The sequence below is a fragment of the Humulus lupulus genome, chromosome 9, assembly GCF_963169125.1.
Source record: "Humulus lupulus chromosome 9, drHumLupu1.1, whole genome shotgun sequence".
In the NCBI taxonomy this organism is placed as follows: domain Eukaryota; kingdom Viridiplantae; phylum Streptophyta; class Magnoliopsida; order Rosales; family Cannabaceae; genus Humulus; species Humulus lupulus.
In genome coordinates this window covers 28921941-28944412 of record NC_084801.1, presented here as the reverse complement: position 1 = coordinate 28944412, position 22472 = coordinate 28921941, and the positions used below count along the sequence as shown (strand labels likewise).

At 37.5% G+C, this 22472-nt stretch overlaps 3 protein-coding genes across 3 annotated transcripts; all 3 read right to left on the bottom strand.

The window, feature by feature from the left end:
- Window positions 1-560: 560 nt before the first annotated feature.
- Window positions 561-2268, bottom strand: LOC133800607 (uncharacterized). The gene is made up of 4 exons (XM_062238608.1): window positions 2166-2268; window positions 1871-2098; window positions 1110-1304; window positions 561-1046 (listed from the first exon to the last, which is right to left on the bottom strand). The coding sequence occupies exons 1-4, from the start codon at window positions 2208-2210 to the stop codon at window positions 855-857; spliced, it is 660 nt and encodes a 219-aa protein (XP_062094592.1). The 5' UTR covers window positions 2211-2268; the 3' UTR covers window positions 561-854.
- On the bottom strand, window positions 2221-8382 carry LOC133799559 (uncharacterized). The gene is made up of 5 exons (XM_062237563.1): window positions 8232-8382; window positions 7694-7791; window positions 2487-2878; window positions 2303-2413; window positions 2221-2261 (listed from the first exon to the last, which is right to left on the bottom strand). Exons 3-5 carry the CDS (start codon window positions 2866-2868, stop codon window positions 2221-2223), a joined length of 534 nt encoding a protein of 177 aa, XP_062093547.1. The 5' UTR covers window positions 2869-2878; window positions 7694-7791; window positions 8232-8382.
- LOC133799558 (uncharacterized) lies at window positions 4469-7014 on the bottom strand. The gene is made up of 3 exons (XM_062237562.1): window positions 6960-7014; window positions 5987-6456; window positions 4469-5854 (listed from the first exon to the last, which is right to left on the bottom strand). Exons 1-3 carry the CDS (start codon window positions 7012-7014, stop codon window positions 4469-4471), a joined length of 1911 nt encoding a protein of 636 aa, XP_062093546.1.
- Window positions 8383-22472: the final 14090 nt, after the last annotated feature.

The window sequence follows — 22472 nt, the reverse complement described above, 5'->3', positions numbered from 1 at the left end:
CCCCAAGCGCCGCGACCCTTAGGCCTCTTTAGCACCCACTACAAGAAAATGGGGTCTTTACCTACCAATTGTAAGTGTAGGTAAAACTAGCCTAATGGTGGGTAATATGGTTTACCTACCAATATTGAATTGGTAGAGATTGGTAGGTAAAAGTTAGTGGGGAAAGAGTCTTTACCTACACTTATTAACACTGGTAGGTAAAAGAATCAGTGGACCCCACTAAGTTATAAATCAATTGATGAGTCATCAGATAACGTGTTTGATGACATGGCATCCTACGTGTATGCTGACATGGTTTTGTAGTTTTACGTGGCATCATATGTGGCATCCTACATGGCATCCCACGTGGCATCCTGCGTGGCATCATATGTGGCATCCTACGTGGTATCATTTTATTAGCCCACATAGCATTATTTTATTGGTTTGTTACACAATTTATATTTTGTTCAAATTTAATGGTTATGTGTAGGTAAAAGATAATAACAGTTATTTGTAAATGTTCTATATTAGAAATAAACTAGAAAAAAACCATTCAATAATAAAATGTTTAATGCTAAAATTCTTTCTAATGTTCAATACTAAAATAAGTCATAAAGTTATCATTTTAAGGTTACCCCTACCAAAATAAAAAAAACTTCATAAAGTTCATTCCTTAGTAAATTAATGTAAATAAACTAAGAATCATCTTGTGACTCCCGAAATGAAATAGATGGCGACTCTCTTAAATTTGCATCTGAAGCTTGGTCTGTTGGAGGTGGTAGAGGCAGTGCCATCAAATTGTTATGATGAAATATATCCACAACTACACTACGTTGTTCGTTAGTAGCATTAAGGCGGGAAGTTGTATCATTAAGTCATTCAAGTAACTCTTCATAAGTTGGTTGATTACCCACAATATTTTCACGATGTGAAGTAGAAGTTGTGACACTAGGAGACCGCCCCCACCCTCGCAAGTATACCGAATCACGTCCAAGTACATGCTCCATAATCTCTTTATCAGACAATTCTTCTGGAGGATGTTGACCCCTTAACTCCATCATTTTATCCTAATAATATATTTAATTAATTATTAGTAAGAAATATAATAAATAAAAATTTAAATTACTTACATATAATGGCCCGAGCTCTATTCCAGTCCATCCTTTCTTAGCATCATAATGCTTTAGACGCCATGTCTCAATTTGACCGGTAGGAGAAGTTAACACCATTCCACGTCGAAGGTGATGTCGTGGTGTGGAGACTGAACCATTTTTCGACTCCCATTTCCTCTTTGATCGATTGGTAGTATTCTTTAATGCTCTTTCCTAAAAAAATAAATCCAAATAAAATTTATTAGAAAATTTTTTACACAACCTTTTCTTTTGAACAACACAATGTCTATTTATTACAAACTTTATTGAACAGTTTAACACTAAAATATGTAAATCAAAGACAAAACAAAATACTAGAAATAGTAGATGTTGTTTATGTAGGGCCAAATACTAGAAAGAGTAGATGATGCCAAAACAATAACATTAGCTTTCATTTTTTCATTCAAACATTTAACCAAACACCTTAACTACATCAACTACATAGTAAAAAACACTTCATTCCCACAACCAAAATGAAATAGACACAACAACTGATTGGGTATCACAGTCAAAGAAAGACAGAAATTTCAACAAAGAGGTCATCTATAGCCAATACAATATTTCAAAATTAAGCAGTATTTCGACATTTGTGTACAATCATGGAAACATACAACAATATAAATTCAATAAAACAGAAAAAATAGCAAAAAGATAGATGTTAAGAACAATAGTAATATGTAAATAGTATGTCGGGTCTCTTGTTCCTATCATAATAGCAATATTATGATAAAAAATGTTACCTTAAATTCAGGAGAACACCAACGATCACACAAAATCATCCAATCTTCTTGATGTTCTTCTTTTAAGTCTGGATGACGTTTGCTCTTGGCCATCTCAAGATCATTTTCTCCTCCAATTTCTTTGAAATATAAGTGCAGCTTGTACTTATGACCCTTCCAAGCTTTTCTCATTTGCTCATCAATGCATTTTTTAGCTGTCTCATCATTCAAGTTGATGTCAAAATGTTCCTATAACATAAAACAATATTAATTATAAATATTACAAATATAAATGCAATATTGTGAAATGACTTACCAAAAGATAGTGTCGCAATGGAGCTCTCACATCTTCTGGGACCATTCTCCACTCTTTATAATGAAATGTACCATGATTCCGAATAATGAATCCAATCTCATTATTAAATTTCTCGGCATTAGTACAAATTGGTTGACGACACTCCGCATTAAAAATCATTGACACTTTTCCAGTTGATGATGCCTTAGCTATAGTTGTAGTTGTCAAGCTGCGAGTAACTCCACGTGGCTTAAAGGAAGATGTTTGTCCTACAATACAATATAATCTTAATTAAAATACATAGAAATTTAAAGAAATGAACATGAAAGACATTAAAGTTACCTGATGGAACTTGGGAAGATTGATTATCGTCTTCGGTATCAAAATGGGTCATCACATTGACTTGTTCACCCTGTACAGTAGGGTGTGTGGAGCCTTGAGGGTGTTCTCTCTCTACATTAGATTGTGCGGTGGTTCTAGGTCGTTGAATGAGTACCGTAGATCGAGTGGTGCGACAAACTTGTTGATTCTCTAAACTCGACCGAGTAGTGCGAATAACTTGTGTAGGTGGAGCAGGAGGATCAATGACTGGTTCAACTTGTTGATTCTCTATACTCAACCGAGTAGTACGAACAACTTGTGAAGGTGGAGCAGGAGGATCAATGACTGGTTCAACTTGTTGACTTTGAGCAGTAGATCGAGTGGTGCGACGACCAGGTGCCATGACTAAAATTCTGTGAAATAAAACAAAGAAAATGATTAGTAAATAAATATTTACAAATATTAAGAAACTAACTATGAATTAAGAATCTGGATATCTTGTTTCATCTTAGCTTTTGCAAACCTTAGTTTCTGTACTTGTATTTTTGTTTGTGTACAAGGTGCTTGGCTAGTTGGGGAAGAACATTTGTAGACAAATTTCACGAGGCACTAACTGATCAATGACAAGATGACTAACTATGAATTAAGAATCTGCATCATCATCACATTCTGATTCTGTATAACTCTTGGTGTCATCACTTGAGAGAAATGTTTCATTATTAGAGAATATATTTCCTTCATCAAAATCTTCATCTAAGTCACTATCCTTGTCAACATTTTGATTTTGGTTTAAAAATAAATCAACAACTAGTTGGTCTGAAAGAGTTACAGAAGGAACATCTAATCAAACTAAAGACGAACTTTCAATGAAATCCTCAGTTGGTTGAAAAGGTGGCAATTGAAATGATTCTTCTTCTTGAAACACATCATTATTTATTGTCTCTTCCATAATTTCAGGAATGTCATAAATAGATCAATGATTTACTTTTTGAACAATTCGCCAATTTGAACCACGCTTCATATCAAGCAAATAGAAAACTTGTTGTGCTTGAGTTGCCAAGATAAATGGTTCATTAGAATACCAATCAGTAGATGTATTGATGGAAGTCAAATTATGATCCACAACAATTGATCTACCTTTTGGATTAGAGTTATACCACTTGCAACGAAATAAGAACACCTTCCGATCTAAAACGAATGACAACTGCAAAATCTCAATCAAGACACCATAGTATAGGATATTAATATTGTCATGATCACCTTCAGTGCAAATTCTAGAACATTGTGTCTTAATAGTATCGTCACGCTCTTTACATCAAAATCGAACACCATTTACAATACAACTTTGGTAGGTGTTGTACCGTTCAAGTGGACCTTGAGATAAAGAGTACAAATCATCATTGGCAAGAGGTGATTTTTGAACTCGCATTTGATACACCTGTAGTATGAAAGAATTTGAATTATGATGAATGATGTCACAACTTAAGAATTTAGTAAGAAACCATTAATGATAATCTCTTACTTTATTCTTAAACCAAGAAGGAAATTGTTCTTTGTGCTCTAAGGCAACTTCTGAATCTGAAAGACCTTTTTCTTCCAACAACTTTATATGATCACTACATTCAAATTCATTTCTATGAATAAGTAAATGATATTTTGTTGAGATAATTTAGAAGAATAAAATAAATTGTTACTTACTCGATAAAATCTTGGATATCATCTACAGAATTGTTCAATATATACCATTGAACGAATTGTCTCCAATTTTGAAGCAATTTGATAGTAGATGCCCCTAATGGACGAACATTGGAGTTGAAAACATCTAACTTATGATTTGGAGAAGGTATATCCCAATTACGCTCGGGTCTTGTGAATCTTGTCTCTATGTTAGAAACATATCTTGACAAGAAAGTTACAGCTTCATCTACAACAAAAGCTTCTGCTATTGAACCATCAGGCCGAGACATGTTTCTCACATATTTCTTGTACAAACCCATATGGCGTTATGTCCCAAACATCCATCTCGAAGCAACTGGACCACCTAATAACACTTGATCGGGTAGGTGAACACAAAGATGAACCATTATGGTAAAAAATGATGGGGGAAATATCTTTTCCAACTTGCACAAAATTATTACAATTCCATCTCTCAATTCTTCTATGTCAGAAATTTGTAATGTTTTTGCACAAATTTTTTGAAAGAATTGGCAGAGTTCAATCAAAGTACCACGAATGTTGTCTGTCAGAAAAGGAAGCAATGCAGCTGGTAATATCTTATGAAGTAAAACATGACAATCATGAGTTTTCATTCCTCCTAGTTTGTCATTATCTGTTACACATCGACTAATATTCGAAGCATATCCATCCGGTAATCTAACACTTTGAATGAATTTACAAAAATCTTTGCATTCTTCTCTCGTCAAAGTGTAACTAGCATAAGGTTTTTCAAGCTTGTTATTAGATAGGTCCTTCTTTAGCCAAAGCTCTTCACGAATATTAAGATTTTGTAAATCCTTACGAGCTTTTAAAGTGTCTTTCGATTTACCTTCAATGTCTAAAAGTGTTCCAATAATGTTATCACATACATTTTTCTCTATATGCATCACATCAAGATTGTGACGCAACAAGAGCTTTGACCAGTATGGCAATTCAAACAAAACACTTCTTTTACACCAATTCAGCTCTTTCTCTCCACGCTTACGTTTTCTAGAAGAATTACTTTGTGCTTTACCAGGGGTATGAATAGGAATTTCATCCAATTGCTTTAAAATGTCGTCACCAGTAAAAGTTCTAGGAGGGCCACGTAATTCAGTAGATCCATCATATTCTTTACTTTTTCTCCAAGAATGGTTTATTTTCAAATAACATCGATGTCCCATGAAACATTGTTTGTCAGTTATTCTTCTAGATCTTGTATCTTCAAGACAAACAGGACATGCTAATTTACCAGCAGTGCTCCACCCAGACAAGTATGCATAAGCAGGAAAATCACTAATTGTCCACAAGACTGCAACTCGAAGTTTAAACATGCATTGACCATACAAATCATATGCATTGACTCCATCCCATAACTCTTTAAGCTCTTCAATTAATGGCATCAAGAACACATCATAATCTTTTCCAAGAGATTTAGGACTTGGAATTAACAAAGACATGAGATAGTTTGTTCCATTAGGAGAAGCCCAAGGTGGCATATTGTACGAAATTAATATCACTGGCCACAAACTATAGGTTGATGTCATATTAGAGAAAGGGTTAAACCCATCTGACGCCAACCCCATTCGTACACTCCTAGAATCAGCTGCAAAGTCAGGATACACATTGTCGAAATGCTTCCAAGCATCCCCATCAGCAGGATGACGTAAAATCCTAACTTCATTTTTTCGTACCTATTTATGCCATCGCATATCTTTAGAAGTGTGCTTCAAACTAAACATTCTCTTAAGCCGTGCCTTGATTGGGAACCATCTAAGTCGTTTATGTGGGATTTGATTTCGTACATAACGACTAGACTTGCATACAGGACATGACACTGCATTTGCATTCTTACCATAAAACAATGCACAATCGTATTGACAAACATCAATTTGCTCATAGCCTAAGCCCACCTCACAAAGAAACTTCCTCGTCTGGTAATAATTCCCTGGGCACTGATTACCCTCGAGCAATATCTCTCTCAAACACTCCAAAAGACCATCGAATGATTTATCTGTCCATTTGTTAAGCACTTTGAGATTCATCAACTTCACCGTCGCGCTTAAGACAGAGAAACCTTTACAATTATTGTACAAAGGCTTATGAAGTGACTCAAACAATGCATCATACTTGTCATCCACATTAAGTGGAGATTCATCATTGAAGTCACTAGTTGGACCAATGTCAAAATACTTACTACCAATAGCTTCATGAAGACCTGCCGCCAAATCATCACTCTGATCCGAATCTTCAACATTATCCTCGGTATCAAATAATCCATCATCTTCTACTTCCTCTACTTACTCACCATGGTGATACCACATTGTGTAAGTACTAAGAAATCCATGAGTGATCAAGTGCAACTTTATCACATGCATGTATTGTGATTTCTTATTCACGCATTGACAACAAGGGCATACAACCATCCCATTGGAGTCCATGGAGTGTCTTGCAACACTAATGAATTCATTCATTCCAGCAGCATATTCTGCTAAAAGTTTATTTGGTATATTTATCCAATGATGATCCATGAACCAACAAAATCGGGTCCCTTGTTGTATTTGGTAGAGCTGATGATGAACCCAAATTCTAGAAAGAACACAGAGGAGAACAAGAGCAAGAAAAAGAATAAGAAAGGATGGTAAATATTAAAGAATTTTCTCTTTTGTAGATTATTATAAATGAAATAGGAAAATAAGAAAGAAGAGAGAGTGGGAGATTGATTTGGGGGAAGTGAAATGAAAATGGAGAGGCTAAAAAGGATGAGGAAAACAATGAAAATTGTTATGGTTCAGCTACTTGGGGCAGCTAAACTAAGAATCATGGAAGTTGCTGCTAGACGAGCACCTCTCATGGACGTTGCATTTTTTTGGGAGGTTCAATTTAGTAATATGGGATTTGATCTATCTGACAAGGATTCATGAATACATCTTTATTATTAATTCTTTCTTTTTTTTTTTAAAAACAATATTGAATTGAAAGAACTATTGTCATTATATAGAAACATATAAATATATGTATGTATATATATGTGGTGCACATATTTTTGTACATATTCAAAGGTTACTACTATTGCCCAGGATGAGGCTTTAAAGATTCTTTCCACCCCAGTAAACAAGGGGCTTTAATTTTTCTTCTTCCACATGAATTATTAATATTTCACAAAGCAAATAAACCATAACAATTTGTCTCTGAACTCTAAACTAAGTACCAATAGAAAAGGACAACAAGCTTATTAATTAGTGTTAATTTAATGATTTTTTATTTTATTATTTTGTAGTCTCTTCCAAAGAAACTAGACTTTTAATCAATCTTAGTACATAAACAACAGAGGGAAAGCCACTAACAACAACTCATAAACAAAGTACCAAAGAAAAAATACAAAAGAAATAGCATAGAAAAATTCAAATGCATAAACAACCAATCACAAAAACTATAAACAAAGCACCAAAAAGTGCCTCAGGACAATGATTCATCATCAAACTTTCAGATTAGTAAGGATTTGATATCACTATAAATTATAAAAATGTTACCTCAAGGCTTCCAAGGCTAAATTCCAAAAGTGTTAAAGCCGCCAAGCCTAATTCAAAAATCACAGAGCCACCCAGACCAAGTCCAAAACCTCAAAGCACTACAAGAATTCATATTACAATTAAATTTTGATTGAAAATAATGATCAACAATAAAAACAACAAGAATTCAATCATGCTCATATTTATACATTCAAAATCAATCAAAACTAAAATAAAATCAGATCTGAAAGTTATACAAAATTTTTAGAAAACATAACTTGCAAACAAATATAAAGAATCAAATCAAATAAAAAAATGCAAAAATAAAAAGACAAATCATATATAACCAAAAATTACCTCAAAATAATTTCTACAAGACATTTCTACAAGCAGCTTATAAGCAATTTACCAAAATCTTTCTAGAAAAAGATCACTGTCGAGCTTGGCTAACCAACTCAAAAACCCCAAAATCCTTACAACCCATAAAGCATAAAAATGTAATTCTAGCTAAAAAGAAATTAAAAAACATTGAGAGAAAAGAAAAAGGAATAAACCAAACCTTAATCAAGATTGTATCACCAAGGAAGAGCTGGAGTCGTTTTTCTTTCTTTTCTTTTTTTGCGTTCCCTTACTGTCCAAAAGGAAAAACTCATAAATATGGAGAACTAAGGCCTTTACAGAGATAAGTTATGTATGGCATAATTAAGCCCTCTACTTAGTAACTTACAGATCAAAAGAGTGAGTCACAGGAGAGAAGAAGACAGAAGATTTGGTTCTGAGAACTGGAAAGGCGTAGAAGACGATTTGATTTCAAAATGAACAAAGCAAAAAAATTTAAGAATGAAAAAACAGAAATCAAAAGAGAAATCAGAAGAAAATTTACTTATTATGAACGAAACTAGAATATGTCTTTACTTACAAATTTAGAAAAAGAGATATTGTGTGTCCCACATACATAATTAGAGGAATCGATAGAGAAATAAATAGCTACCGCAAATGTTTATGCAAAATTATTGATTTATTTCTGGGCAAATTAAGTGGTCCTCCTCCTAGAGAAGGTAAAACGGATTGGGGGGTCTAACATCATACTATATCATGGAATCAAAGCACTATACATAGTATGATTTACAACAAACAACATTTTCAAGTAACAAAATAGCTGTTTTAAAATATATATAATTTAATAATTAAAAGATCAATTAGCAAAAGTGTAGGTTTACTAGCTTGATATTTAAAAAAGAGCTGAATGAAAATTCAGCAAAGATATTAATTTCATGAGTGGGACAAAGATAATAGAGAAAAGAAAATGTAAAAATATCTACAATTGAAATACAGTAATAGCAATAATAATGATGATTCAATTTTGTTTCTAGAATATCATTGAAAACATAAACCACTTATTAAAGAAATTAACCGAAAGCACAGATGAAAAGCAAATACTTTTAGGAGGTCACGCAAGCAGAAAAAAACATGAAATATTTTGAATCTTTGATCGGCTAAAACTATCTAACTGAGCTATTGAGCGTTGAAATATTAATAACCTAGAAAGAAAAACTAGCTAATGAGAAGTTGATGCAAATACAATTCAATTAATTTGATGATACGAGTTCAGACCAAAACAAATTATGCTCTCCATATGTGGGACAACATGGGAAGTGAGTAACTAAATCAAGAGTCACATTAACATGTTAATTAAAGCCTAAAGTCAAATAATGATATTATTTTTGGCCTTATCTTTTGCTTTCAATATATTTTATATATACATACACAAGCACACACGCTTGCCTAATTTATAACCAATAATACTAATATTCAAATGTGAAAATGACAAAAAAACGGCAACAGCAACAACAATACAACTAATTTGGCCTTCTCATTTTGCATATGTTTCAAACTAATTCTATCTAATATCTCACATAAAAGGCAATAACAATACAAGTTTTCTTGTCAGCCCAAGGCCTTTTTCCCATTGGCACCACTGCTAAATGACAAGTTGGTAAAGTTTAATGGTGAGGCTGCCTGTTTGGTTAGTTAATTGGAACAATTTTCCATTACATTTATGGTTGGATGTGTTCTTATATAGAAATATGACATGTTTATTAATCATAGTGTAAAACTAAAGTTTATTGTTCAAGCATATATTACTCAATTACTTAATTATTTTAGACAGTAGCACATATTGATTATGAGTTCAAGCATCACACATATCTGAAGAAAATTTTGCACCGAAATACTTAATTACTTACCTATTTTAGCTGCCTTCTCAAAATATTGGTGAAACCTGCCAAAAAAGACAAAGATGATAAGAACACAACATGATTGGAATGATAGTTCACAGGTACATCACATATATACATAACTGTTGACGCGGTTCTTCGGCAACAGATAATTAAGAGAAGAAGAGAAAGAGATTAGTACTTAAAAGTAGAACCGTCACAGATATGAAATCTTTGTGGAAAGAACTAGGTGACTCCAGACACGTTTTTAAGTGGTTCGAAGGTTAAAATCCTTCTACTCCACTAGTCAATATTATTGATATTCTCTGGGTAATTGGTTTACAAAGTATATAGTTCTTAAAAGACTATTTTTCCAACCCCTATCAACTCCCAGGGTCTCCATATTTATAGGAGAAGGCACCTGGAAGTTGGTAGGGAGGTCATCCCGTGACCTTACCATTTGTCATATCAAATCTGTGATATTCATGATTAATTCCTAAACCTGACACACAAGTGTGGTCTAATCAGTATGGAAGGAGATAATGGGCCGCACGGCCCAACTCATCTGTGGGTGTCTGAATACGCACGTTCCTGCTGCGTGTCCGAGAAGTCAGGGGGATATCGGACACGTGATGGCAGGATTATGCACGTTTATCTTGCGTGTTGACTTCCCATAGGGTCAGAGCTTCCTGAGAAGCTCGTTACTGGAGCAATTCATAACCCGAGCTCATCCGTCCGTGGTCGCCGGATGTTATTCCCAGCTCCTGGTGCAACAAGTGCGAGCTGGAAACAGGACCCCCTCGAGCTAGAAAGGGCCCGTCCTGGAAATAGAGCCTCTGGCCTGTGGGAGCCTCGGACTAAATCATGTTTAGTCCGAGGCTCGTCCTGCTAAACAGCCCGTGGGAAAACCAGGGCGTACAATAACCATCCTGGGTACCTACATATCAACTGCTATAATTTCTTATTCCCCAAATATTGTAGGATTAGACTAGGAACCTAATATATAAACAAAAAGAAAAACTATATTTGACAACACAAGTGAACTTTTTTCAACATCTGACATTCCGAAAATCCTCGATCTCGAAATGCAAACTTAAGTGAGAACGTACCATCTGAGAGAACCTGCTATCATTGGAAGTTAAGAAACTGAAATATATTTGATATTTATTACAAGGTAAGGCCTTATGAAAATCCCAAACATCATACAAGCAAACCACTTGCAAAACAACCTACCTCTCATTGGTAACAAGAATATCACTAAATAGAACCCAAAAAATAAGCAAAATGAATCAAAATATATAGAAGATAAAGGCGACACTCGGAGAGCAAAATATTAATAACCTATTTAGAAGCAAAGCACCACCATTAGAAAGGTAATGCTTGTTTCAGTATTTATATCATGTTTAGCTGCAGCTCTCAAAGTAAACTAAGACCAATATATATATATCACTTATTTTGGACACAATTCACTCCAATCCTTCATATCACAAAACCATAAAATGTTCCTTTAAGCACACCTAATTACTAGTGGTACAGAGTCACAAAAAATACTACGGCCAAACATTTCTTAAACAGCCATACCCAACCACAATGAAAAACAAACTCACTATAAATAAACACCAACGAGAGCTCAAGAAAGTGCAAGGGAAAATCACCAAGAGCACCACAGTCAGAATACAAAATATACCAAAATATTCAAATAAGCGATTAAACAAAACCCCAGATTTTGAATAAACTATAGTTACTTGAATATGCCAAAACAATAAGCCAAATTGGAAATATATGTGTATATTTTCCATAACCATTTCTGGGTTTTTCTTGAATTCAATTAGAACTGCAGAGAAAATGGATATATCTTAAGGAAATCTCAAGAAAAAGAATGGGATTATGAGGAACAAGCTTCTGTTTACAATCTTTTCCATAGCTGCAAGTCCAAGTTTGATATTGTTCATGGAGGTTGGATATTGTTTATGGAGTTTGGATGTGTTCATGGAGGTTCCTGGTTCAATTAAATAGTTGTGTATCAGATTAAAAAAAGTTGGTGCAAGATGACCTTCCATTATTTTCTTATGGAAAGTGCCCCAAAATCAAAGAGCACCAAACTACAAAAGCAACTGGCCAACACACTACAACGACATGGAGAGACATCATCACTATAGCTGAGAACTCAAACAGAAATACTGCAAAACAAAAACAACCTTACATAAGACTATCTACAGAACAACATTACACGGTTTTGGGACAGAGTGCGTTTGCTTTTCTTTCTTTCTTTTTTCTAAGCATTGAATTTGAAAACATTGAAAAAATATCAACTGAAATAAGAAAAATGATATCGAGTTGTTGAGATTTGCCAGTAGTACAAGGGCCTGAAGAATCAATAGTGAGAAATCAAATTCAGACGAGTGATACTGGCGATTTTCATTTTGCAAGATTTCGAATGAAATTGTTGGCTGGATCGTTGTCGATTCAAGATCCAGACAAGAAGTTGTTCTTGCTTTTAAATTCTAAACTATTTTCTTTGATTTGAAATAAGAAAAAACTGATTATAGTCGTGGGTGATACCTTGTATTAATCGGTAGCTGGGTAAACCCAGCAGTTGCAGATGAATCAGTCTTGAGGAAGAACTGGAAGAGGCGATTGTTGTTGAAGATCAAAACATCAGGGACTCCAACAGAACGGCTGTGAGAACCAAACGAACGGCAGTGATAGAACAGTGCTGTGAGAGAACAGGGAATGGAAACAGGAAAGGGGGCGTGAAAGGGTTATAAAATATAATATATAACATATAATATATTTGTTAATTTGATACAAAAAAAATAGGCTAGATGGCAGACACATATTACAACAAATTTAACACATCATCAATATTATAACACATCAGCTTACACATAAGCATTTATAAAAATATAAAATAAAAAGTAAGCAAAAATGGGAGGAAAAATTGAGCAGGAATTGTAAAATTTTTCCCTCAAAAATAAATATAGGCAAAGTCTCCATATTAGTAGGTAATATTGGTAGGAAATAACATTTCTGAATTAATATACTAATGACAAATAATTACTTACCAATATTCGCTACCAATAAATATTAGTGGGCAAAAGATATTTTTACCTACCAATATATATATGTAGGTAAGAAATTGGTAGGTAAATGTCAGCTTATTTACTCCACATAAGCTTCCAAATAAGCATTTATAATAATAAAATAATATAATGAAAATAAAAAGCGGGGGGAAAATTGAGCGGGAATGGTTAAAAAATTTCCCTCCATAATATACGTAGGTAAATATCATTACCTACTGGTATTATTGGTAGGTAAAGCTCTGTTCAGAAATATAATATAATGGACTAGCATTTACCTACTAATATTATCTACCAATAAATATTGGTAGGTAAATATCAGATTTCTTGTAGTGACCACCTTCTTCTTCAATAAGCTTGGGCCGCGGCGCTCTAGAACAGAGCCACGGCCCCACCCAAAATTCATCCAAAAACCTCTATTTTTCTCCTTTAAACATATTTCAAAACCTTATAAAAACTCTCCCAATATCACTAAGCAATGCCACCAATTATTACCACAACTTATCCACCATATAACCATCAAAACCCAAGCTCTACACCAATCAAAACTTCCTCAAATTCCCCATTCAATTATCAAAACTCCAAACTTTAAAACCAGCTCAAAAACAGGGAAAAACACTATAAAATAGGACTAGAACCTTACCTTCAGCTTGAATCTAAGTCCTCTTCAATGGTTGAGCTAAGGCTATCACCTTCAAGCTTTGATTTCCTAACTTAATTCTTCAATTTGGGATCAAGAACTCCAAGGAAGATAAATGAGAGATGATGAACGTGGGGGAGGAAGCTTGTCTCTGTTTTACTCTATTCTTTCTACAAGTTACCAAGGTCATATATATCCTAGGGGTGAAATGACTATTTTGCCCCTAGGTCATTTAAAAGCTTCTAAAGACTCCCAAGGGTAAAACCGCCCTTTTCAACCTATTTCGTTAATCATAATTAACGCTCTCCAATTTTCGCTATTCTCGCTATTCTCAAATACCAATTATTCTTATCCCGTTACCCTTTAATACCCAGTAACGCTCTAATCACCGAAATACCCCGAGCCCCGAGCTTAAACCTGTTATGACCAAACCGATAGTTTATATTCAGAGACCGTCTCATGCCGAATAGCTCGAACAAATCCACATTATAATGTGGCCTCAACAATTAATCACAAGCATGCACCAAAATATACATATATGCGCTCAATGGGCCAAATTACCAAAATACCCCTATAATCAAATGTTGACCCACATGCATGCATTTAACATCATATTATAATATAATTCACATAAACATGCATACAATCATTTAATGGCACAATTAAATAGTTATGGCCCTCCCGGCCTACTAATCCAGCCATTAAACCGCATTAGGGATTTCAGGGCATTACAGTTGAAGTTTTTAGAATAAAAAATATAATTCACTAACATTGGATACATTTCTTGTTTAATATTTGGTGATGATAAAATTTGATTGTAGTATAAATTATCATGAAATATGATTTTGTAAGCCGAGTAGACTAAATACTGAAATTATATTTTTGAGTAATTAATAAAAAATTATTTTGTTGTATTGTCTTTTGAAATTTTAGAAATCTAATATATATAATACATTTTGGACACTCAAAGGGATATAAATCTAACATATGAATTTAATCCACAGTCATTGCTTGTTGAGGAGAGTTTTGTTGTCCAATGATATTACGATGTTCTCTAAAAAATAAATTAGTATTAGTCATAATTATATGATTTTTATGTTTTTTTTGTTACTATTAGAGATATAATAAATAACACTTACTCAATAAATGACTCTGTGATATTGCAATTAAATAACACATATCGATGTGCCTCAACTTTTGTCTCCTCATCTAAAATCTTAGTATCTATTTTTCCCAAATGTCGACCTGTTGTTTAGAGAAAGGGTAGTGTTTCTCTATTTGGTTCCACCTTAATGCATCTTGAGCAAAACGTGAAGCATTCATCAACTAAATATCCTTCGACAATACAACCTTCTAGTTTGCTTTTGTTTCGAACATATGACTCCTACTTAGATAAGTACCTATAATTATTCATAAAAACATTAGAAGAAATATTGAAACTCGTTACAGTTGTTAGATATTTAGTGATATTTTATTTATTAATTATTAATTTAATTTTGTTGGTTGTTGATTTAATAGCAAAGTGGATTGCAAAGTGAAGTATTTTTGCTAGCTCAATGTTGACGCCGTTTTTCGTCAAACAGTGAAAGAAGAGCACATAAATAATAACTGATAATGGCCAATTGAAATAAGACAATACAAACACACGATTTTTACATGGTTCAGCTGTTAAATCTGCCTAGTCCACGAGTCTCTATTATTAAACTCAAGATTATCTCTGAAAATTCTTCAGCATGAATTCTTCAGAGTTTTCTCTCAAGGTTCAGAATTTTGGTCTTTTACAATGGTGCATGGCCTCTCTATTTATAGAGAAGATCGAAGAATACTATCCCACATATTTTGGGTAGTTACTCTTTTTGTGAATAAAATTAATGGCTTTAAATGCCTATAATCAGATATAAAAGGAAACATCCCCTGAAGACCAGGGGACGTATAACTGACCAAATAATATCCCACGATTCTAGGAGATTTTCAGTAATAAATGAGGATTACATCTCGTATTTACAACACTTATAGATATTCAAGGTGGTTATCATGTATCTCTAAGGCTTTAGCTTCCCAGGTTTCCCGTCATCTTTCGAGCTAGAGACATCTCCCGAGGTCACATGGCTTTCGAGATCGTATGTGCGTCGAGCTCAGGACCCCTGATCCGAGGTCATCCCTGAAGATGAATGCGTCTCCGGAGCTACCTTTCGAGATCATGAACACTCCGAGGTCACCATATTCGAGGTCGTCTATGTCCTGCAGGCTCGATATTTAATCCTGGAGCATACTTCCAACCTTATGAGTCCACTTGTTTGTGAATCCAACTTTCGAGGTCATATTTAACATAGCTCGAAATCTGGGTATAACATCTTGCCCCCTCAAAAGTATTTGTTCGAATCCTAAGAGAAGGAAACTTTTGAACTACTTTCTTTGAGAACTGTACCGTCACACTTTTGAAAATGGACACGCGTCAGCTGGGTATTGCTCATTTTGGTACTTGAGTACCTAGGAAACATGCCCGCGATCATCCGTCTGCCACCTTTTCGGCGCCATCTTGTCATTGATCCCCATCCGTCCGATCTGGCAAGGATTTCATTCAACGCCTCGGATTAATCCCCCTTTTTCCATCTATATATACGAGACCCCACTCTTCATCTTCTTTTTTACCTTCGTTCACCAAAAGCAAGAAAAGAAGAAAAACGAAACCAGAGACCTCTCTATAAAGTTTCTATTTTGTGCATGTTTTCTCAGCCAAAGAAACCCTGGTTTGTTCGAGTCCGTGAGTTCTTATTTGCAACCTCTTCTTCGATCGACAATCTCTCTACAATCGCCATTATTGTGTAAGTATGCAATCTTTGTTTTCCATTTTGTTAGTTTTTATTCATGCTGTTCTTGCTGTGTATGTGAATATACTAGTTTACATCCTTAGCACAACATGATAGGGAGTTTTGATCCGATAGGCTCTTATGCTTTTTAGACTTCCATACTGGATTTACATCACTGGCTTATACCCAGTTTTCATGTTTGAGTGAGGTTCCTATTTTCTGGGTTTTGAAATTTTTTTTTTAGACGACGTTTCTTGTACACTAAGTTTTCGGGTAAAAAACCTTGTCTCTGATAAATGCACGAAACCCAAGACTGCCTTTTCTGGTTAACCGCCACTCTTTTTCCCTTGATTTTCAAGATTTTAAAAAAAAATTGTCCACTTTCCTTCCTTTCCCGTGGAACGCACGTCCTGACTCTTTAATAAGGGCCTTAATATGTAGCTTGTTTTGTTCCTAAACCTCGAGCTCGTAACTTCGAGCTCGAAACTCTTGCATGCATGGCCCTCACCATTTTTTCTTTCTCACTAGATGTCACAGAATCTGGAAAGACGGTGGGGGTCATTGTTGGCAATCCCTTACGAGCCGAAATCTTTGAGCCCAGAATCGCTGTTCGCCCGGAATCAACGTCGGATAAGAGAATACGAGCTTGCGCGCGAGCATGAGGATATCGGAGCTCATTATCGCCATCAGATTGACGAGGTCATAGAGGGGAAGAGGAGAGTTCTTCAGGAGGCCCTCTATCCGGAATCCAATTCAGGACCTAGGCCGATTCCCCTCGACCCTGCACTAAAAGTCACCGTCGCATACCATCCAGGAGAGCTCCAATTTTCACTGATGGGGGAACCTTCTTCCTCGCATCCGAGGAGAGAAATGTTTGAGGCCGAGCACTATTGGAGCTCGGTTACCACAACTAGTCAGATAACTGACATCCTAGCTTTCCACGGCCTTAGCCTGTCAGGCTCCTTGAAGTGTCGAGCTCCGGTCGACCATGAACGAAGCTGCTTCGCCCCTGGGGGCCGCGACGCCAATGTGAAATACGCAGCCTGGAGCCAGGAACACATGAGGGTGGGAGCATTGTTGCCTTTGAAGTCTTTTTTCAAAGACTCCATGGATTTCGTTGAGTTGGCTCCATTCCAACTCAACACCAATTCTTACAGGGTGCTATCTGCCCTAAGGTCCTTATACCACGAGATGGGGTGGAAAGGACCTTCGCCTCAAGAGATTTTGTATCTCTTTTGTCTGAAAAGTAACCCCTCCCGAGCTCGGGGAGGGGATGGCTTTTATTACCTCTCGAGCTATCCCAAGGAGAAGAAGGTCTTTGAAGATCTTCCCAATCATCCGCCTGATTTCAAAAAGGCCTTCTTCTGGACAGATGGTCTGTCCCCGTCTCGACACTACTCGTTCAGGCGGATTCGTAAGTATTCTTGTTATCTTTATTTTTGTGCTCGAGATTTTAGCTCTTAGATCCGTACTTAGTAGAAATGTCTTGTCTTTCAGCTAATTTTCAGCGTCCCACTCCTGACGAGACAATGAAGGAGCATAGAGAGACCCTGCTCCAACTCCCCCATGGCAGGAGGTCTCTCTTATACCTTTTACACGAGGATAAGCTCCGAAAGTGCGGACTTTTGGGGGAGGGCTAGTCCACCTTTCACTGGTCCAATAAAAAATATGAACACTGGGACCAGGTGCCATTGCCCACAGGCGCCCTTCCTCCGAGGAGAGAAACGAGGCCGCCACTTCCAGTTCGCCTGAGGAGTTCGCTGTCTGGGAATGAGGCTAATGATGAAGCCTCGAGCTCAGATTCGGATGAAGGTAAAGTCCTCCCTACCTCGAGAATGTGGTCCCCCACCTTACTAAAACATAGGCCCAATAGGTTAGTCTCATGCCCACAGGATAGATACCACTTCTACATATGGAGTTGGGTAGATGACTGTGTCCATAGGCTTGATAGTGGGCTTGGGAAATACGACACCATGTATACCACGGACGAGGTGTGGAACAGGATAGTTGTTCAGTATGGGACCAACGATTATAGGGACGTTTCGAGGTTATCGCCCACATATAGGGAAGGCACTCCCCCCGCCTCCTCCGAAGATGGGGGAATTTCATGGTCCCCAAGCTCGAGCTCGGGGGAGAGTTCCAGTTAGGTTTTTTCTTTACCTGGTTTTTTTCTCTTTCCAAACTTATTATCATTGTCTAACTCAGATTGGAACTGCGCAGGTGCCATGAATCCCGACCTCGACGCTGTGCTTTTTAGCGATGGGGGAGCCGGAGCCCAGAAGAGCAAACGTCTGAGAATACCACGGAGGTCCGACTGACCATCCAAGGTACCCAGATGCCACGAGATGACCCCCACGACCCAGATTACTACGAGCACAGCCACAGAGCCGACTGTCCAGGTTGATGCGTCTGGCTCGACCGTCCCCCTCTCGCTTCCTCCGACCGATACTCAAATAAAAGTCGGTCGGCCCCCGAAGAAACCTTCTGTCTCCAAGGTCCAACTGCCAACGGCCCGACCTCACATCGAGGAGTTCGTGCTTGATGGCACTGCTGGGACCCAAGGGGCTATGCTCAGCTCGGATGTCCTCTCTCGGGTGGGTCAGGGCTTTTCAGGCTTCGGCGCCGACCATTGGGACCTCGTACACAAGGCCTCAGACTGCAATACACTTTACGACAAGAGTATCAAGCTTACTGCCGCGGTAACCTTCGTAACTCTCCTTTAAATGTTTGTACCTCAGCTCGCGATCTAATTCGTCCTTTGTATTTCAGGCCCTTGTCGTCTCAGCACAACTTAACCATAAGCTGACCAACGAGGTGCACATGAGCATGTCTCTGGCCCAAAAGTCGAAGGATCTCGAGCTTAAGATGGCTGACGAACTCAAGGACTCGAAGTCTGAACTTGAAAAAATGAAGACCCGTCTCGAGGAGCTGGAGAAGACGAATGCCGAGCTTGAACAGGCGAAGACTCGTCTCGAGAAGGCCAATGCCAAGCTCGAAGAGGAGAAATCTGTCACCTTCGACTTCATGGAGAGCGAGAAGGCCCGACTCCTGGACAAGTATGAGGAGCAAAAGGAGAAAGCGGTCGACCAAGCCATGTACAAACTTTGAGCTGATAATGCTGACCTCAATACCAGCTTCCTGGGCCCTCTCGAGGCCACATATGTTGAGCGGTGGAATGCCCGTCTTGAGGCAAGTGAAGCTGCTCGAGAGGCTGCTCAGAAGGATAGTCATGCTATTCGTCCTGGGGGGTCCGGTGCTACTGATGCTGAGAAGGCCAAGGAGACTCCTCTTCCTTAAATCTGATCTTGGGGAAATCATTTATTGGGGCTGCGTCCCCCTTTTTTTGTAACTATTTTAATTTATGCCCACGGGGCTGATACAATTTCTTTAAATATTACTAATATATGCTTTACATTTCTTGGCTCGAAATATTTTGCACATTCTTTTTTATTTATTTATTTTTTTATGAACGAATCATTTATGTTTATTTATTCATACAAACATATTGTGGATTTAAGTTCGAAGCTCAATGCATTCATGCACAATTTGTTCAAATTATTTGCTTCCGACCTCGTTATTTTTTAAAGTCGGATATTACTTTAACCATGAACCCAAGAGTACTTATATGGTATGTAATGTAAATGATTTGGTTATATCTTTTTTCTTAGTCATTTTTCCTCATCCTCAGTTTTTGCTCCGAGGTTAAGAGTTCGAAACTATTTTCTTTAAGATATTCCAGCCTCGATTTCGACTTATCTCGGAATAGGTTTAGGTTGCTACTTATCATCGATTAGTTTTTTGGCTGGTTTGTTCCAAACCTGTTAAGTTCGATAATTCGGTTATGTCCGAACTATCTCAGCTCGCGTATTTGGTTATATCCAAATACTTTATATGTTTTTGATAATTCGGTTCTGTCCGAACTATCGCTTATTTGGTTACATCCAAATACTTTATATGTTTTTGATAATTCGGTTCTGTCCGAACTATCTAGGCTCGCGTATTTGGTTATATCCAAATGCTTTGTGGTTTTTTTTTTTTGTATCTGTTATTTTTTTTTTAAGCTGATGGTATATGTACCAATGATGCCCCCTTAATATCCTATGAGTGTGACCATAGGTTATTAAATTAAGAGAGATTGCAAAGATAAAAAGAAATAACATATTTGAACGAAATGGATCTTTTATTTGATGAAATTCAAAAACCAACAAACTAATATAAATAGAAACTCATGGTTATAGGCAACACTTTTCCTACACTACTGATAGAAAGGTCTAAGGTGTTCGCCATTCCATGCTCGCAGTACTAGGCTCTCGTCCAATCTCGCAAGTTTGTACACACCAGGTCAGATGACTGACTCTATCTGGTACGGTCCTTCCCAGTTTGGCCCGAGCACTCCAGCGGCCGGATCTCGAGTTGCCAAGAATACGCGTCTTAACACCAGATCTCCCATTCCGAATTTTCGATCTCGAACCCTCATGGTGAAATATCTGGTAGTCCGTTGCTAGTAGGCAGCATTTCTCAGTTGAACCTCTTCTCTTTTTTCTTCAATCAAGTCTAAGGTTTCCTCGAGCTGAGTATGGTTTGAACTTTGGTCGTAAATCTGAGTTCGGATCGTTGGGATTTCAACTTCTATGGGCAACATTGCCTCGCAGCCGTATGCTAGAGAGAACGGGGTATGTCCTGTCGAGGTTCGAGCCGTTGTCCTGTATCCCCAAAGGACTTGGGGCAATTCTTCGGGCCACCGTCCCTTTGCTTCCTCCAACTTTTTCTTTAGAGAACTCTTGAGAGTTTTGTTCACAGCTTCGACCTGGCCATTCGCTTGAGGATGAGCCACTGATGAAAAACTCTTTATTATACCGTTCTTTTTACAAAAGTTGGTGAATAGGTCGCAATCGAACTGGGTTCCGTTGTCGGATACGATATTCCTCGGCACTCCGTATCGGCACACGATGCTCTTTACAACGAAATCAAGGATCTTCTTTGAGGTTATAGTTGCCAACGGTTCAGCCTCCGTCCATTTTGTGAAGTAATCCACGGCGACTACAACATATTTCACTCCGCCTTTGCCAGTCGGGAGAGAGCCTATGAGGTCGATGCCCCATACCGCGAAAGGCCATGGAAATGTCAACATGGTCAGCTCGGAGGGTGGGGCTTGGGGTATCGTGGTGAATCTCTGGCATTTGTCGCATTTCTTCACATACTCGAAAGAATCTATTTTAATGGTTGGCCAGAAATATCCCTGGCGTATGATCTTCTTGGACAGGCTATGCCCCCCAGTGTGATCTCCGCAGAACCCTTCATGAATTTCTTCAATGATTTTCTTAGCTTCGGGAGGGGTTACGCACCTGAGTAATGGCATGGAATATCCCCTTCGGTACAGCCTTCCATCCAAAATTGTGTAACGGGGAAGTTGATACATCAACTTTCGAGCTTGGTTCCGATCTTTTGGAAGAACTCCGTTTTCAAGATAATCAACTATCGGGGTCATCCAGGTCGGCTCTGTCTCGATCATACACACATCTTCCTCTTCTGGCTCGTTAATGCTAGGTGCTGATAGGTGTTCTATGGGTACAACATTTAGCTCTTCATTTTCAGCGGATGTGGCGAGTCGAGCTAAGGCTTCCGCATTTGAGTTCTGCTCGCGGGGAACCTGTTCGATTGTATAGAATTCGAAACACTCTAACATTGATTTTGCCTTCTCCAAATAAGCTGCCATTCTCGTGCCGCGAGCCTGGTATTCACCCAAGATTTGATTAACCACTAGCTGGGAGTCACTGTAGCAATGTATAGCTTTAGCTTTGAGCTCCTTAGCTATACGAAGTCCCGCAAGTAAAGCCTCGTATTCGGCCTCATTATTCGACGCTTTGAAGTCAAATCTTAGGGTAGAATGAAATCTGCTTCCCGCGGGGGTAACTAAAATGACCCCTGCCCCCGCTCCATTTTCATTTGACGAGCCGTCGATGTAAAGTTTCCACAGCTCGTGGGCCGTGGTTATTACCTCGTCGTCGGCTATACCAGTACATTCCACTATAAAGTCCGCCAATGCCTGTTCCT